Source organism: Poromitra crassiceps (genome assembly GCF_964638095.1).
Source record: "Poromitra crassiceps genome assembly, chromosome: 5".
NCBI classification, from domain to species: domain Eukaryota; kingdom Metazoa; phylum Chordata; class Actinopteri; order Beryciformes; family Melamphaidae; genus Poromitra; species Poromitra crassiceps.
Genome location: NC_139642.1, coordinates 65,772,179 through 65,790,900, shown reverse-complemented (window position 1 = coordinate 65,790,900; position 18,722 = coordinate 65,772,179). Strand labels below are relative to the sequence as shown.

General features: G+C 47.2%; 1 protein-coding gene across 1 annotated transcript in view; it reads left to right on the top strand.

The window, feature by feature from the left end:
* pxylp1 (2-phosphoxylose phosphatase 1) overlaps positions 1–18,722 on the top strand; it is a gene marked incomplete at its 5' end in the record, with an annotated part of 54,534 nt that overhangs the window by 11,849 nt on the left and 23,963 nt on the right. The window contains 1 exon segment of the mRNA XM_083637355.1: positions 16,833–17,021. Coding sequence (XP_083493481.1) covers positions 16,833–17,021 — 189 coding nt within the window.

Here is an 18,722-nt window from a genome sequence, read left to right as displayed (position 1 = left end):
TGATAGAGCCATGAGGAGGAGAGGAGAGCGTATGATAGAGCCATGAGGAGGAGAGGAGAGCGTATGATAGAGCCATGAGGAGGAGAGGAGAGCGTATGATAGAGCCATGAGGAGGAGAGGAGAGCGTATGATAGAGCCATGAGGAGGAGAGGAGAGCGTATGATAGAGCCATGAGGAGGAGAGGAGAGCGTATGATAGAGCCACAGGGAGGAGAGGAGAGCGTATGATAGAGCCATGAGGAGGAGAGGAGAGCGTATGATACAGCCATGAGGAGGAGAGGAGAGCGTATGATAGAGCCATGAGGAGGAGAGGAGAGCGTATGATAGAGCCATGAGGAGGAGAGGAGAGCGTATGATACAGCCATGAGGAGGAGAGGAGAGCGTATGATAGAGCCATGAGGAGGAGAGGAGAGCGTATGATAGAGCCATGAGGAGGAGAGGAGAGCGTATGATAGAGCCATGAGGAGGAGAGGAGAGGAGAGCGTATGATAGAGCCACGGAGAGGAGAGCGTATGATAGAGCCATGAGGAGGAGAGGAGAGCGTATGATAGAGCCACGGAGAGGAGAGGAGAGCGTATGATAGAGCCATGAGGAGGAGAGGAGAGGAGAGCGTATGATAGAGCCACGGAGAGGAGAGCGTATGATAGAGCCATGAGGAGGAGAGGAGAGCGTATGATAGAGCCATGAGGAGGAGAGGAGAGCGTATGATAGAGCCATGAGGAGGAGAGGAGAGCGTATGATAGAGCCACGGAGAGGAGAGGAGAGCGTATGATAGAGCCATGAGGAGGAGAGGAGAGGAGAGCGTATGATAGAGCCACGGAGAGGAGAGCGTATGATAGAGCCATGAGGAGGAGAGGAGAGCGTATGATAGAGCCACGGAGAGGAGAGGAGAGCGTATGATAGAGCCATGAGGAGGAGAGGAGAGTGTATGATAGAGGCATGAGGAGGAGAGGAGAGCGTATGATAGAGCCATGAGGAGGAGAGGAGAGCGTATGATAGAGCCATGAGGAGGAGAGGAGAGCGTATGATAGAGCCACGGAGAGGAGAGGAGAGCGTATGATAGAGCCATGAGGAGGAGAGGAGAGCGTATGATAGAGCCACAGGGAGGAGAGGAGAGGAGAGCGTATGATAGAGCCACAGGGAGGAGAGGAGAGCGTATGATAGAGCCATGAGGAGGAGAGGAGAGCGTATGATAGAGCCATGAGGAGGAGAGGAGAGCGTATGATAGAGCCACAGGGAGGAGAGGAGAGCGTATGATAGAGCCATGAGGAGGAGAGGAGAGTGTATGATAGAGCCATGAGGAGGAGAGGAGAGCGTATGATAGAGCCATGAGGAGGAGAGGAGAGCGTATGATAGAGCCATGAGGAGGAGAGGAGAGCGTATGATAGAGCCATGAGGAGGAGAGGAGAGCATATGATAGAGCCATGAGGAGGAGAGGAGAGCGTATGATAGAGCCATGAGGAGGAGAGGAGAGCGTATGATAGAGCCATGAGGAGGAGAGGAGAGCGTATGATAGAGCCATGAGGAGGAGAGGAGAGCGTATGATAGAGCCATGAGGAGGAGAGGAGAGCGTATGATAGAGCCATGAGGAGGAGAGGAGAGCGTATGATAGAGCCACAGGGAGGAGAGGAGAGGAGAGCGTATGATAGAGCCATGAGGAGGAGAGGAGAGCGTATGATAGAGCCATGAGGAGGAGAGGAGAGCGTATGATAGAGCCATGAGGAGGAGAGCGTATGATAGAGCCATGAGGAGGAGAGGAGAGCGTATGATAGAGCCATGAGGAGGAGAGGAGAGCATATGATAGAGCCATGAGGAGGAGAGGAGAGCGTATGATAGAGCCATGAGGAGGAGAGGAGAGCGTATGATAGAGCCATGAGGAGGAGAGGAGAGCGTATGATAGAGCCATGAGGAGGAGAGGAGAGCGTATGATAGAGCCATGAGGAGGAGAGGAGAGCGTATGATAGAGCCATGAGGAGGAGAGGAGAGCGTATGATAGAGCCATGAGGAGGAGAGGAGAGCGTATGATAGAGCCATGAGGAGGAGAGGAGAGCGTATGATAGAGCCATGAGGAGGAGAGGAGAGCGTATGATAGAGCCACGGAGAGGAGAGGAGAGCGTATGATAGAGCCACGGAGAGGAGAGGAGAGCGTATGATAGAGCCATGAGGAGGAGAGGAGAGCGTATGATAGAGCCATGAGGAGGAGAGGAGAGCGTATGATACAGCCATGAGGAGGAGAGGAGAGCGTATGATAGAGCCACGGAGAGGAGAGGAGAGTGTATGATAGAGCCATGAGGAGGAGAGGAGAGCGTATGATAGAGCCATGAGGAGGAGAGGAGAGCGTATGATAGAGCCATGAGGAGGAGAGGAGAGCGTATGATAGAGCCATGAGGAGGAGAGGAGAGCGTATGATACAGCCATGAGGAGGAGAGGAGAGTGTATGATAGAGCCATGAGGAGGAGAGGAGAGCGTATGATAGAGCCACGAGGAGGAGAGGAGAGCGTATGATAGAGCCATGAGGAGGAGAGGAGAACGTATGATAGAGCCATGAGGAGGAGAGGAGAGCGTATGATAGAGCCATGAGGAGGAGAGGAGAGCGTATGATAGAGCCATGAGGAGGAGAGGAGAGCGTATGATACAGCCACAGGGAGGAGAGGAGAGCGTATGATAGAGCCACGGAGAAGAGAGGAGAGCGTATGATAGAGCCATGAGGAGGAGAGGAGAGCGTATGATAGAGCCACGGAGAAGAGAGGAGAGCGTATGATAGAGCCATGAGGAGGAGAGGAGAGCGTATGATAGAGCCATGAGGAGGAGAGGAGAGCGTATGATAGAGCCATGAGGAGGAGAGGAGAGCGTATGATAGAGCCATGAGGAGGAGAGGAGAGCGTATGATAGAGCCACGGAGAAGAGAGGAGAGCGTATGATAGCCATGAGGAGGAGAGGAGAGCGTATGATAGAGCCATGAGGAGGAGAGGAGAGCGTATGATACAGCCACAGGGAGGAGAGGAGAGTGTATGATAGAGCCACAGAGAGGAGAGGAGAGTGTATGATAGAGCCACAGAGAGGAGAGGAGAGCGTATGATACAGCCACAGGGAGGAGAGGAGAGCGTATGATAGAGCCATGAGGAGGAGAGCGTATGATAGAGCCATGAGGAGGAGAGGAGAGCGTATGATAGAGCCATGAGGAGGAGAGGAGAGCATATGATAGAGCCATGAGGAGGAGAGGAGAGCGTATGATAGAGCCATGAGGAGGAGAGGAGAGCGTATGATAGAGCCATGAGGAGGAGAGGAGAGCGTATGATAGAGCCATGAGGAGGAGAGGAGAGCGTATGATACAGCCACAGGGAGGAGAGGAGAGCGTATGATAGAGCCATGAGGAGGAGAGGAGAGCGTATGATAGAGCCACAGGGAGGAGAGGAGAGCGTATGATAGAGCCATGAGGAGGAGAGGAGAGCGTATGATAGAGCCATGAGGAGGAGAGGAGAGCGTATGATAGAGCCATGAGGAGGAGAGGAGAGCGTATGATAGAGCCATGAGGAGGAGAGGAGAGCGTATGATAGAGCCATGAGGAGGAGAGGAGAGCGTATGATAGAGCCATGAGGAGGAGATGAGAGCGTATGATAGAGCCATGAGGAGGAGAGGAGAGCGTATGATAGAGCCATGAGGAGGAGAGGAGAGCGTATGATAGAGCCATGAGGAGGAGAGGAGAGCGTATGATACAGCCATGAGGAGGAGAGGAGAGCGTATGATAGAGCCATGAGGAGGAGAGGAGAGCGTATGATAGAGCCATGAGGAGGAGAGGAGAGCGTATGATAGAGCCATGAGGAGGAGAGGAGAGTGTATGATAGAGCCATGAGGAGGAGAGGAGAGCGTATGATAGAGCCATGAGGAGGAGAGGAGAGTGTATGATAGAGCCATGAGGAGGAGAGGAGAGTGTATGATAGAGCCATGAGGAGGAGAGGAGAGCGTATGATAGAGCCATGAGGAGGAGAGGAGAGCGTATGATAGAGCCATGAGGAGGAGAGGAGAGTGTATGATAGAGCCATGAGGAGGAGAGGAGAGTGTATGATAGAGCCATGAGGAGGAGAGGAGAGTGTATGATAGAGCCATGAGGAGGAGAGGAGAGTATATGATAGAGCCATGAGGAGGAGAGGAGAGTGTATGATAGAGCCATGAGGAGGAGAGGAGAGCGTATGATAGAGCCATGAGGAGGAGAGGAGAGCGTATGATAGAGCCATGAGGAGGAGAGGAGAGTGTATGATAGAGCCATGAGGAGGAGAGGAGAGTGTATGATAGAGCCATGAGGAGGAGAGGAGAGCGTATGATAGAGCCATGAGGAGGAGAGGAGAGCGTATGATAGAGCCATGAGGAGGAGAGGAGAGCGTATGATAGAGCCATGAGGAGGAGAGGAGAGCGTATGATAGAGCCATGAGGAGGAGAGGAGAGTGTATGATAGAGCCATGAGGAGGAGAGGAGAGCGTATGATAGAGCCATGAGGAGGAGAGGAGAGCGTATGATAGAGCCATGAGGAGGAGAGGAGAGCGTATGATAGAGCCATGAGGAGGAGAGGAGAGCGTATGATAGAGCCATGAGGAGGAGAGCGTATGATAGAGCCATGAGGAGGAGAGGAGAGCGTATGATAGAGCCATGAGGAGGAGAGGAGAGCGTATGATAGAGCCATGAGGAGGAGAGGAGAGCGTATGATAGAGCCATGAGGAGGAGAGGAGAGCGTATGATAGAGCCATGAGGAGGAGAGCGTATGATAGAGCCATGAGGAGGAGAGGAGAGCGTATGATAGAGCCATGAGGAGGAGAGGAGAGCGTATGATAGAGCCATGAGGAGGAGAGGAGAGCGTATGATAGAGCCATGAGGAGGAGAGGAGAGCGTATGATACAGCCATGAGGAGGAGAGGAGAGCGTATGATAGAGCCATGAGGAGGAGAGGAGAGCGTATGATAGAGCCATGAGGAGGAGAGGAGAGCGTATGATAGAGCCATGAGGAGGAGAGGAGAGCGTATGATAGAGCCATGAGGAGGAGAGGAGAGCGTATGATAGAGCCATGAGGAGGAGAGGAGAGCGTATGATAGAGCCATGAGGAGGAGAGGAGAGCGTATGATAGAGCCATGAGGAGGAGAGGAGAGCGTATGATAGAGCCACAGGGAGGAGAGGAGAGCGTATGATAGAGCCATGAGGAGGAGAGGAGAGCGTATGATAGAGCCATGAGGAGGAGAGGAGAGCGCACGATAGAGCCATGAGGAGGAGAGGAGAGCGTATGGGAGTTTGCCTCATGTTTCATAGATGGTCAGCTTCTGTTGTTGTTCACTTTGCTGCTATAGAGACACTGCGGAGCGCGTCATCATGCAGAAACCACGCCCAAAACGGGGGGAAACAGAACCCCCCACCAATCCTGGCGTTCTCCTATGTCGCGTGCATGTTGCACACAAAGATCATATATACGGAAGATGAACACTCCGACTTACTTCATTGACAGCTACATCCACATTTCTCTTCTCGCCAATTCTCAATTGTTTTCCTCGGGGAGTACACAAAAACTTTAACTGGCGATTTTTTACATTTGTTGTCTGCGCAGCCCCACCACACAACAGCTTTTAGTAGGGATGTCACAATATATCGTCCCACAATATATGGCGATATCTAAACGTGACAATATGTATCGTTGAGATGAAATCTCATATCGCGAGAAAAAGAAGCTGAACATGGGGGCACTGATCTGCATCTGATTGCATGCTCGCTCTCCTTTTCATTGCTTTGTTTGAACAGACGAGGGACGTTACAGACACGGAGGATGAAAAAAAATATTGTTAAAATATCGTATCGTATCGTTATCATGAACCCAATATCGTGTATCGTATCGTATCGTGAACTGAGTGTATCGTGACACCCCTAGCTTTTAGCTATGTTTATTTCAAGGAAAATGACGCTGGTTTATGGGAGTGGACGGAGAGCTATCCCCCATGATGGGCGTGGCCTATTTCATGCAGTGTCTCTATAGAGACAGTCCGCATGTCTGGGAACGCCCACAAAATGTTAAACGGCTGGCGCGCGAGTGGGGTAAAACCGCCGATATATCTCATGGGCTGACTCACCAAAAGACGGTGCTGCGGCTCTAAACTACAGGTTTGGTGGTTCTAGAGCAGAACACAAGACGTCTGCTCAGATGTGCATTTACTGCGGTGGTTAAATCCCCGATCGTGTCTGCCTGGGCTGGGCTATCAGCTAAATTCTAACTTTGCTGAATGGATTGAACGGGGGAATTTACCCCACCCTGACCACGCCCCCAGCAAGTCTGAGCCAGCTAACTCAGCGTCTATTGTGGGCGTTCCTAGCGCCTGTATGGGCGTTCGGGGACATGTGGACTGTCTCTATTGCTCCCCTGTCTCTTCTCTAAAATCATCTCCCTTGCTTTCTGTCCTCTGTTCTCTCTCTTTATTTCTGTCAGTCTGTTGCTTGGTATCCTCTCGTAGCACCGCTCCTCCCCCCTCCCACTCCTTTGAGTCCAAAGTCAAGCCCGTTCATGTATGGCTGCTTAGTTGTGGACCGTTGGCATGAGAGACACACTGGAGCGTGATGATGGATGGGGCAGTAAATGGCTCCTCTGGCTCCTGGCAGCCTCACATTGAAAGTAGCATGATGGCTGAGAAGAGAAGACAGCGGCCTGGGCGTGATCATCATGCTGATTGACTCCCGGAGGAAAGTGGTGATGGAGGTCGTCGGGGCTCCAGAGAGAAGTGCAGCAACAAGGGGACAGAGTCAAGTGGGAACTAGTGTGAGATGTTTGGTGGAGTAGAGTCAGAGTGCACTCCGTGCAGCAGCAGCAGAGATGGTAGCTCCACGGTGAGCAGGGAATCTGACTGTGTGGAATGACATAGTGTAGGCTTTCCTTCTCTACAAGTCAACAAAATGTTCAACATGGTTGACAAAATGTTGTATATGGTACTAGGGATGGGGCCGATCCGATCCAATATCGGTATCGGGTGCCGATATTGGCACTAATTCACAAAAAAAAAAAACATTGATCGGATCGGAATCGGGATTTTTCTAATTTTTTTTGCCGTAATTTGCCCATGGATAATAGTATCCTTCTTTGCCTTGTATATTTTCTTAATTTTGTCTGCTTTTTGCAAGGTGTATTCAAAATTTTTTTTTTTAATTGGCCAAATCTTTGCCTATACTGTATATTCAAGAAAAAAATTGGTATCGGCATAATATCGGTATTGGCAGATATCCAAATTCAGGTATCGGAATCGGATCGGAAGTGAAAAAAGTGGATCGGTGCATCCCTATATGGTACATGGTAGGGGAAACACTGTTATCATCTTCGGCACACGGCCGCGGCCCTACCCCCCCCCCCCATACAATATTAGGGCGTTTTCACACTGGAACGTTTTAGGTCGACTTAACTGAGTTTTGGGGCCGAACACGGCGCGACTGGGTCAGTGTGAACATGCCACTCAAACTCGTAGTCGACGTAACTGACTCGCTCTCGGTCCAGCTGGAGAGGGTGGTTTCGGAGCGGCTTGCGTCGCCCTAACCCTACCCTAAATACGGCGCGAGTGATGTGTGAACGCGCGCCGACTTCAGCTCGTCCTAATGCTGTATTTCTAATGTTAACGTCAATTCGGCGTTCACAAACATTGCATAAACAGTTATTGGCCAAATTACCACCAAGGGCATAGCAAGCCTAGCGTTACAAACGTTAATGTTTACAACTTACCTGGCTGTTCGCCGATAATATCTGCGTATGGTGAGGGCTTCACGGTTCAACAGAATCAATCTGCGCCTTGTCCTGCTTTGTCTGGAGATTCACATCCGCCGCCTCCAGTACATGAAAACATTGTTTTCCAGATGCAGCCGTGCCTCGTTTTCAAATTCAACACTTTCCCGATATTGAAAGAGACAAACGATGTAAAATGCAAAAAGCAGTAGGCTACCAAGAGCAAACAGCGTTGCTGTTCATTCTCCATTCTCCATCTAGGGACAAATATTGCAAACTAGCTTAGGCTATAAATGTCAGGATATATAACAAAGACTGTGAATGCTCTATGTATCTGTCCCTATAGAAATAAACTTCGTTCAGTTCTGTTTACATCCGGGCTTCCTTTCCGGGTGGAATTACGTTATACGCGTCTACTTCCGTCTGGTTGGCATGGATACATGACGCTCCACTCTGTAGAACGACGGCCTGGGCGCGGTGATAAAAATCACATGTGAAACGAAGCCGCTCTAGTTGAAAATTTAAACATTGTATACTTTTCACTGCTGCGGCAGCGCCTGGCTCGACCCAAATATGTGTGAAAACGCCCTTAGACAACATCACTCCCTCTCGTGTGATATAGCTTAAATATCACAACACTCAATATCGCAATACTAGCATATCATAATATCGCAATATACCATCATATCGTGATTCAAGTATCGTGATAATATCGTCTCGTGGGGTATCTGGTGATTCCCAACCACCCCTATTATTATTGATCCAGCCTGTGTTAATATTTGTGCACGGTTGGCAGAGGCTTCTGTACCACAGTAGACACTACAGGCAGCAGGGTGGGAACTACATGGCCGTGATGCCCTGAGATCACTAAGGCCACCTTGGCAGTGCCCTGCTGCTACCAGCCTGCTACTGTCAGCTGCTTTAAAAGCATCACTGGTCTCAGTTTAATGTAGCTGCTCTATGCAAGCTAAGGATGTGTCATTGGCTCATTTTAACACACATTTCAGAAAAATGGCCTTTGAGCCCTGGCATGTGGCCTTGTGCCCTAAAAGATTTGCGACGCCGAAGGCCAGATGACCTTGACCCTGAAATGATGAAATTCCCACCCTGATAGGCAGCATAGAACACTTTGGAATCCGGTTAGTGGGAACCGAGTCTGGCTGCACGGAAACAGGCTACTGGGATAAGCCCTCCCCAGAGCCATGTAGATAGAAGAGTCCCGGCATCTCCATTCACTCCAATGAACCAGTTTTTTACTCTCAAGAGTTCCAGGAAGTAAGGTCCTGGATTAAGCAGCACTGTCGAGTTGCAGCAAAATAGGCAGTTTGTGTTGTACTCTGAAAGGGTTTTTTCCCCCTTGAATCAAATTGGACATTATCAGCTTTATTTTAACATGCAAAAGTAGCGCGAGACCCATTCCTGGCTGTTCATTGGCTAATGAGTCTCGCATTTTGGTCCTCCGCTGACGCCACTCTCTCTCTAGAGGACAGTAGCCCTCCCCTGCTCTACAGCTGCTCTCCCATTGGAGCGACTGTTTCAGTGGCTGCCGGATGTCCGCTCCCCGCTTTATTACAAGCTCTGTCATTGGCTCCGACCATGTCAATCAGAGCGGCTTCCGCTCCCTCCTCCCTCTGTGTCGCTGTAAACAGTGCCCTGCCACATCAGTGAAAACAACAACGCTAACTAGCTAGCAAGCTAACGGCAGAAACCTGCACGCTAGCTCGTTGCTACACGCTGAAAACGGCAAGTTGGATTGTTGGAAACTATTTTCCAAGGGCACTGCCGCCAAGCGCCGCCCATCGCAATCCCACAATGGAGACCTGCGGTGCCAGACTCCTCTCACGGAAGGGAGGGAGGGAAGGCTGGCCAGCTAACCCCAGTCCCACCTTCTTCATTTCAAGCCAAACCACATTCTGCAAGTCCTCTGCTCACCCCCTGATGACTCTGGTGTCACGGCTGACAGACACGTCTGCTTTGTGGGGCTGAGCTGAGCAGCCTGGGCTTCTTCCTTCAGGTAAGCTACTGTACTGTAGTCAAGCTGATCATAATGATACAGTCAACAGACAAGGAGGTGCAAATGTGCTATTACGTGTCTGACTGTTGACAAGCTGTTTGAGGGTTCACTATACTTAGCTCTGCGTTTATATGGGTGTGTGTGCACGTCTGCAGTCTCTGCACACGTGTGAACGTTTGTGTTAACACTATCGAGGTTTAACAGCAGTGTAGGACATAATAGCCAGAGGGGCAAGGGGCGAAACCGTGAGCGAGGAGCAAAAATTGCCCCCAAGATTTAGATCTTTTTCTTTTCGTTCAATTCATTGAATTAAATTTCCATTACACACACACACACACATACACACACACACACACACACACACACACACACACACTCAGCACCTCCTGCAAGCTGGTTTCCAGAGGAGCACCATGAAGAACACACTCACCCAAACGGCGTTGCTACGCTTAGCAACTTTATGCAGTACTTACCCTCAGGCATTTCCTACACTTTTGAAGAGGACTGTGACAGTTTGTCAGTATCAAACTCATGTGTTATGTCAGTCTGTAGCGTGCTGTGTGATTCAGTGTGGGGGCAGCTAGCTGTAATGTAGGCGGCTGCCTGGTGCCTTTAGGAAGACGTTTGAAATCCTGCTGGTGTGCCTCAATACACGCTCTGTGTGTGTGTGTGTGTGTGTGAGAGAGAGAGAGAGAGAGTGTGTGTGTGTGTGTGTGTGTGTGTGTGTGTCTGTGTCGTAGTGCGTTCTATGTGTACATTATTCCTATGCATGCTCTGGCTGGATGTTAGGCAACCTTGTTACAAAAGCTCCATTGTGTCAGGCAACCGTGACTGAGCTGGCCTCCGAAAGCCGGCCTCGTCTGCGCAGGCGTGCGTGTGAGTGAGGGGCGGGGGGCATGGGAGGGGGTGGGGGGCATGGGAGGGGGTGGGGGGGGGGGGGGGGGGGGGGCTGGTCATGGAGGGTAGAGGGAGACAGGCAGGTTGTGGCTGTGTGTGTGAATGGGCTCCAGTGTGTGGCTGGGCCTCTAGCGAGCCAGCAGACATCATCAGAATGGTCTCCGTCGTTGCCGCTGCGCGCCTTCTCCTCGTCCTCATCATCGCCGGTGAGTTTAAAAATCTATTTTTAACAGGAAGTGCTACTTGACAACCAGAAATCATGGAGATCTTTCTATGGTTATTGAAATATATCTTGCTGACTCCGTCCTACGCTTTGAAGGCTTGGTGGGACTCTGCATCGTAAGCCCAAAACAATAACAACTACAGACAGACAGACAGACAGACAGACAGGACACAGCAGGAAAAAGACAGATAATGTGTGTTTAGAGTCTCTACAGCTTGTACTTCAAAGCTTCTTCTAGCGTGTCAGCTGTTCAGATGAAGTGCAGTGAGGACGTGTAGGAGTTGATGGGAGGAGGCAGGAGAAGTGGCTGTCTGGATCCTCTTCAGGACCTGATGTTAACAGTTAATAGTCAGGCTGGCAGCAGGCTTACAACACTCTTTCCCAAACTGTCTGTTACTTTTGAGGTCCTTGAACGTTACGTTGTCTCTCTTTGTGTCTTAAAATGAAATCCATCAATCCATAACGAGATGTGAAAAAGAACATCAAGTCTATCATGAAACAATGGAAGTCTATTTTGTTGGGTCTTTTCTTTTATGGTATTTTGTTGCGTTTGGTTGCTTGTAAAAATGATGATGCAATGTCTCCCCTCGGGCCAATCGTTTATGGTCCTGGACTCGAGATCAATTGTAGAGCGAGGATGGCTGGATATGTGCCCCGAACTTCATAAAATCCACAATTCAAATTTTGATCATTGTAGTGCTCTCCCTTAGGCTAACCAGTGTCATTTTGAAAATGCCAGAGTACCAGAGTACCGTCACCAGATGCAGCGTTCATCATGGTTGAATGAATGAACAAACAATGATCCCGGAGGCACATTTGCAGAGCAAAGACGAGCTGATGGATATTTGCACAAAATGTCTTGTCAGTTTCATTATGGGGGCGATCAACTCGGGTGATAATATGACATCATCTGAGTTTGCAGATCTATTTCAGACCATTATATGCTGCTGAGGAAGATTTGTTCAGCGCCCCCTGCTGGCCGCCCCAGTCCTAGTCGCAGCTACTTTACTTGCTTTGTGCTGCAGCGCTGTGCACTTTATGAGCTCAGCTGGATGGGGCAGGAAATGGAAAAGTCGTGTGTGAGGGCGTGCGGACGCCAGAAAAAGACGTGTGCGTGTGTGCGTGTGTGTGTGTGTGTGTGCGTGTGCGTGTGTGTGTGTGTGTGTGTGTAAAAGTAGGGAGTAGGTGATTTAAGTCTGAGGGTTATTCTATTAATGAAACCATTTGCTGTCTGTGTTTTATGATGAGGCAGGCAGGAACCTTGCTTGCTTTCTCTCCTTGCAGCGACATGCAGTATTTCCATAGTTGGCTGACTGCTTTCAAGGTGTGTGTGTGTGTGTGTGTGTGTGTGTGTGTGTGTGTGTGTGTGTGTGTGTGTGTGTGTGTGTGTGTGTGTGTGTGTGAGAGAGTGTGATGGCACAGGGGGTTCAACCTCTCCTCGTTTCCCCCCGAATGTGTCTTTCTGAACGGGCTTAACATGGTTCCCACACCTCTTCTTCTCCTGTTGGGAGTATTTCTCCCAAGGGTCACAGGTCACCGGTCTCCATGGCAGCACTCTGGTAGTGCTGAGGGTTTTTTTGGGGTACAGAGCTGTTGACATGGAGATGGGCTCCAGATTTAGGGGGCGATGCAGAGTCAGTGGAAGGATTTGACTCCCTCCTCGCTCTCTGCTTTTACAATTTTAGAAATCCTTTCGTTCAGTGGTCTTTTCTCTATTTTAGGGATGCACGATATATATCAGTGCTGCCGATACATTTTTGTCAGATAATATACTTATTGCCTATTAAGAATTAGGGGTGGGGGAAAAAATCGATACACCATAGTATCGCGATATTTTGCCTGACGATATTGTATCGATATTTGGACGCCAAGTATCGATATTGCAATTTTTTTTTTTTTTTTGCAGGCCATGCCAGGCCACCGGGCTGCTATAAACTTTCGTTCCAAGGCCAGCAGTAAACAAACAGTAGCATATTTTCATTTTGTTTTAACAGTAACAGTTTTGTCATAACAGTCATTTATAAATTCCCCAGTTACTGAATGGGTTGCACAAGATGTTTTGTGTAAGTGAAGTTGCATTGTTCAAAAACTACCTAAGTACAGTAGTCCACACACACATCCAGTTAAGGTGGACTGTAAGTAGACTGTAACAAACAGTTCAGTTTGTCAGGTGCATGCAACTATGACATGACTTTATGAAAGTTGTTGATTTTATTTGATTTAATTTTATTTAGTACAAGCACATAAACATTTCATGTAGAGGTAAAATGCAAAGAATTGGCATACAGGGATAAAAAAAACACATGAAAGTCCCAGGGCTTTGAAGTCCTGGAGCTTATTTCCAATGTGGTCCCTAGTAGAGAAGAGAAAGAATAGTGAGAGAAGGCGAGAGAGAGAGAGAGAGCACATACTGTATAAAACACACACGAGAATTCAGATTTCAGCATTCTGAATTCTGAGTTTTTAAAATACATGAGACATTTTGAATTAAAAACATTAAATCTACTTGGTGCATGCTGCAACCTATGCCTGTAGCTGCTTTTTTACAGCTCTCTTAAAGCTGGCTAAAGTGGGGATGTTTTGGATGGCCCTGGGCAGGGAGTTGGTCTGTCTACTTGACAATGTTGCTGCAATAAAATGGTTGAAGTCAGATGTACAGACTGAAAAATTGTTCTTACAGTACCGGTATATAAACCAGATGTTGACAAAGTATTCCTTTGGTGACATCATTTGCAGTTGAAAAAGTAAGAAATCGCAATATATCGAAATATCGCAATATTCAATATATCGCAATATTCAATATATCGCAATATTCAATATATCAATATCTGCGATATCGCAATACTATCGTATCGTGACTCAAGTATCGTTTTAGTATCGTATCATGGGCATCTGGTGATTCCCACCCCTATTATGAATATTGGCGTTATTATAGGAGATACATACTGGCTAATATTTAATATTAGATTAGATTAGATTCAACTTTATTGTAGTACTAAGTACTAAGACAACAAAATGCAGTTGTAGCATCTAATCAGAAGTGCAAAAGAGCAGTAGAAAAGTGCAATGCAAAGTAATGTATACTAGAATCAGTATAATATCTATACAAAACAAGTATGTTTACAAGGAAAACTCCTTTGGATACCTTTAAGCTTAAAATGCTGTACTGTAGGTGCCAGACAGTCTACTACAGGTATATATATGCCTTATGTCATTGTGTTTTATGTGTAGACCAGCAGCCATACACTTTGGTTTCAATAAAAGCCCTTCATTTAATACCTCTTTGACATGTCTGATTTGACAGATTATGTCAATTTAAGCATTTCATTTAAATTCTAAGGCTAAAAGCTCTATAAAAGTCAAAGTATTCAAATGTTGATGACGTTTTTGATGTACTTAATGGAAAAAAATCAACATATCAGAAATGTTCTTAGTTTTATGTTAACATAGTGATGATGTCAGTTAGGTCAGAGCTATGGAATATGAAGTCAGGCACCATGATGGAAATAAGTGTTTACACTTTTTCATGTTGTCATTCTTTATCCAAAATAAAATCAATCAATCAATCTTCGCTCACTACATCTTAGCCTTTCTTACCCTCTAGATCAGTGGTTCCCAACCTTTTTTGTGCCGTGTACCCCTTGAGCTGTTTTGCCATGCCAAGTGTACCCCCTGACAGCGTGTTGATGATTCTCCCAAATTAGTTCCATTATTCTCATTCAACTTTTACTATCCAACACAACTGATTATTAAATTAAAACAATATTACATTAAAATAATTTTGAATGACTCCCCTTTAATACAAATAGCTATACACTTATTGAGAATGAACAAAATATTATATATAGCCTATATAGAGATAGATATATTCAGACTCACACAGTAACAGTTTCAACTATTTTTATTCAGTCACTTGGCACCTTTAAAAAGACACCTAAGCTAGTTTGTCTTTCATAAGCTTTGACAGTTCTGGGGGCAGCTGTTACCAGGCAAAATATCACACATAAGATAAGTAGATCCAAAAAGCAAAAGTTCAAATCAGTGCACATCACACCAAAATAGCACACACAAATATCACACATATTAGATCCAAAAGGCAAAAGTTCAGTGCACATTTCCCAGTTCAGGATATTCCCTTTCAACCTCACGGATTTCCACTCCAGATTGTCATCTTTAACTCATTGAGTGCCAATGACGACAATCGTCGTCAATTGCTTTAGTGACGTAGAGTGCCAATGACGACGATTGTCGTCAATTGTGTTTTTTGACGGTGGGACGTGGATCAAAGCCAGATCCATCTCCTGTAAAATTTTGGGGCATGTTGAATGTGTAAAACCTATTTTACCGACCCATTAGGTGGCGACAGTGCTCTCCAGATTAGAGAAAGTTGAGTAAAAAAAGCAGAAAAATCCCCGTGATCAAAGAGAAACCGATGCATGAGCCAGAGCGGCACAGATTGCTCTGGCTGCCTGGAGCCAACTTTAGCTGCGAACAGCAGTCAATCCGCTCCCACAAATGTCTCTGTCTCTGCTGCATAGCTTCTCCACACGATTAGCCGCCAGAAAATAAAACCAAAGCCAAACCATGAGAATGGTTTGGCTTATACAGTGTCGCGCTGGGAGCCACAAGGCTGAACGCTCCGAAAATAGACTGGGTGCAGCGCACTTTGAAACGCGCAGCAGAAAGCCTATAATAGGACGCAGCTTCATCCCAGCTCACAACCGAAACCCCAGAAACGCAGACGAACGCGAGCCCCATCCAGACTCCCCCGACGAGCGGCCGCCATCTGAACGTGGATCCGTGAGGCAGCAGAGCCTGCCATAGCAGCAAGGCGAATTGACCTGCTTGCTTCATTTTATTCACAACTTGTCCAACAATATTAATTGACATCATCGATCCGACGGGAGAGCGTGTTGTTTGACAATGGAACCGTTTTGAGAGCGTCTGCTGCTTTCTTGTCGATCATAGTTTCAGCTAACATCAGGGCTGCAGGGAGAATCAGATCCTCAACGATTGAATGAGGCTTTTTTGATTTAGCCACAAGCAGTGACACAGCATACGACACCTCCAGTGCTTTGCTTGAAACACAGCTTTCTTCATCGTAGCCCGACTCGACTTGAACTCTGAGAGTTTTCGAGTGAAAAAGTCATTTGTCTTACCAAGACATGCTGCGTGTTTGGTGCTCTGGTGGCGTTGCAGATGAGCTGGCTTCATTTAATTATTTGCCAGGACTTCGCCACAGAAAAAACACTGTGGCTGCGGTGGATCCGCTGAGGTACAGGTAAATCCATACAAAATGTATTTTTCATTGAACAGCCGCGGTTTAGACCTGGCCTCCCTTTTCCTTTTTTCGCTTGGCTCGCCTGAACCGAAATCCAGATCAGCCGGGCATTTGAGCCACTTACGCATAGTGAGAGCTCATAGTGAGAGCTCATAGTGAGAGCTCATAGTGAGAGCTATTGTTTGACCTGCAGCAGCGTGAATGACTTCTTCTGTTTTTCACAGAGTAGAGGTGTCACAGTTAACACCTTCCGGGGGCGGAGTTTCTCTCTCTCTCTCTCCTCTCATCTGAAAATAAATTGTATTAATCCTCAATCGTTCCCCGTACCCCCGGTTGGGAAACACTGCTCTAGTGGGCATAAACTACAGGTTATGAACTTAATTTTAAAATCCAAAGATTTCAAATGATCAGAATATCTTATCGGTATCGGCCATGAGAAGCAGGTAATTAGCGGTTAATGTATCTGCTGGGGGGAAAAAAACATATTGTGCCGTGCATCCCTAGTTTGTACCATTCCTTAATTAATACATGCAAATCTGGCCTTGTTGGGCACTTAGAATCTAATCTACATAATTAATTAACCAATGGATTTAGAATGAAGTCTTTTTCTTTCTCCCTTTCTTTTTTCTCTGTCCCTCTCTGTCTCTCTCTCCCCCTCTCTACATTCTCTCTCTCTCCATCCAACAGTGAACCTGATCCCCACCACTCCCATAGCAGAGGAGCGCCTCCTACAGGCCCTAGATGGAGGCACCGGGGCGGGCCAGGGCAAGAGCAGGAAGAGGGTGTTCCCGGTGCTCCACACGCCGGACCCCAACCCCGTATCTGAGGCCTACGGCTACTGCAACACCCCCAACCGCACCGAGCAGGCCTGGGAGGGTGAGACCTCTACACACACACGCGCGCGCACACACACACACACACACACACACACACACACACTAACACTGTAAGCGTGGAAACCTGGAGATACACTACATGACTGTAGCCTAATAATATATACGATTTGTCCACCCCAACTGATTTTCAGGATCTGACCGAGTCCAAGCGAGCTCGTGAAGATTTTGTAGACTTTAATAAGAATTGCAGACTTTAATAAATAAATAAAAAGCTAATATCACCATTAATTTTTCTCCCCCACAATACTTATTTACATTCAAATGTTTACATTGTGATATATTGGATTTTGATATATTGTCTGATCCCTAGAAACGATGGAGCTTCACACCTTGGAATTCACACATTTGCTGTTTGTGTCATCCTCTTTGCGTGGTTACATTTTGGCACCATGAATATGCTCTGTGGGGCTGTAGACAATCTGTATTCAATCCAGGTTCTCTTAACCCATTGATACCTGATGCAGCATTTGTGTGTGTATCCCTTTAAGACCGTCTTTAAGAAGTCTTAAAGGGATACACACACAAATGAGGGATATACACGCAAATGCTGCATCAGGTATCAATGGGTTAAACCAGGGGTCTCAAACTCAAATTACCTGGGGGCCGCTGAGTGTCCAGTCTTGTCACAAGGGGGCCACTTCATGTATTTAAAAAAAAAAGAGAGAAAAATGCAACCGTTCAAATTCTCAACATTAACAATTTATTCATTTATTTGATGGACAATCAATTTTTTACATTAACAATTTATTTGTTTATTTGAGGGACATTGTTTTCTTTTTTTAGGGACAATGCACATTACTAAATTAGGCAGTGTTAATTTTCAACTGTCCCTTGGAACTCGAGCTAGAATTAGAACTGATCATAAATGTCACTTGACAGCTGAGCTCAGTAATCTGCTCTGCCACTGTGTTGGCTGAAAGGCTGATGTTGCTTAAGTGACTTTTTTTTCTGGACAGACGATATAACATACAGAAGTGGAGTATAGGCCAGAATGACATGAACATTTGGAAACTTATTCAGCAGGTATCTTGCATGTTGCGTTCAGGTGCATTGTTTTTTTGCAATTCCATCGCGGGCCACACAGGGGGCGCCGGCGGGCCGCATGCGGCCCGTGGGCCGTGAGTTTGAGACCCCTCGGTTAAACGCAACATTTCTCCACTTTGGTGACACTTGCCATCAGTACAATCACACGCTTTTTAAACCTTTATTTATCCCAGGAAGATTCACAGACTATGCTTGCTTTTTCAGCAACGATTCATACTCGGTGAATCACATATGACTCTTTTGTTATGAATACATTAGGCTCTTAGCAGTTCCACTGGAGAACTCAGTTACAGTTACAGTCCTTTATTGTCACTTCATGGTACAAGTATCACGAGCGAAATTGTGCTTGGTTCGCTCTCAGAGTCGGAGAGCAAAACCGGGTCGCCATAGAACAGCGCCAGCGCAAGCGTGTGCAAGTCATTTCGACTTGATTGCATCATCCGACCATAATACTGCAGTGCCTTCATTCTACAGTACAAAGCCTTGGTTTTCTTCCATAGAGAAATGAAGGCAGCCAAAGGCAACCATGCTGATATCCTCCACCGCCTGGCAACAATTTAATTTATTTGACTTAGCTCTGTTCATCTGGATGACAGATTTGCCATTTATTAATCGCTAACCATTCAATGCATTCTGG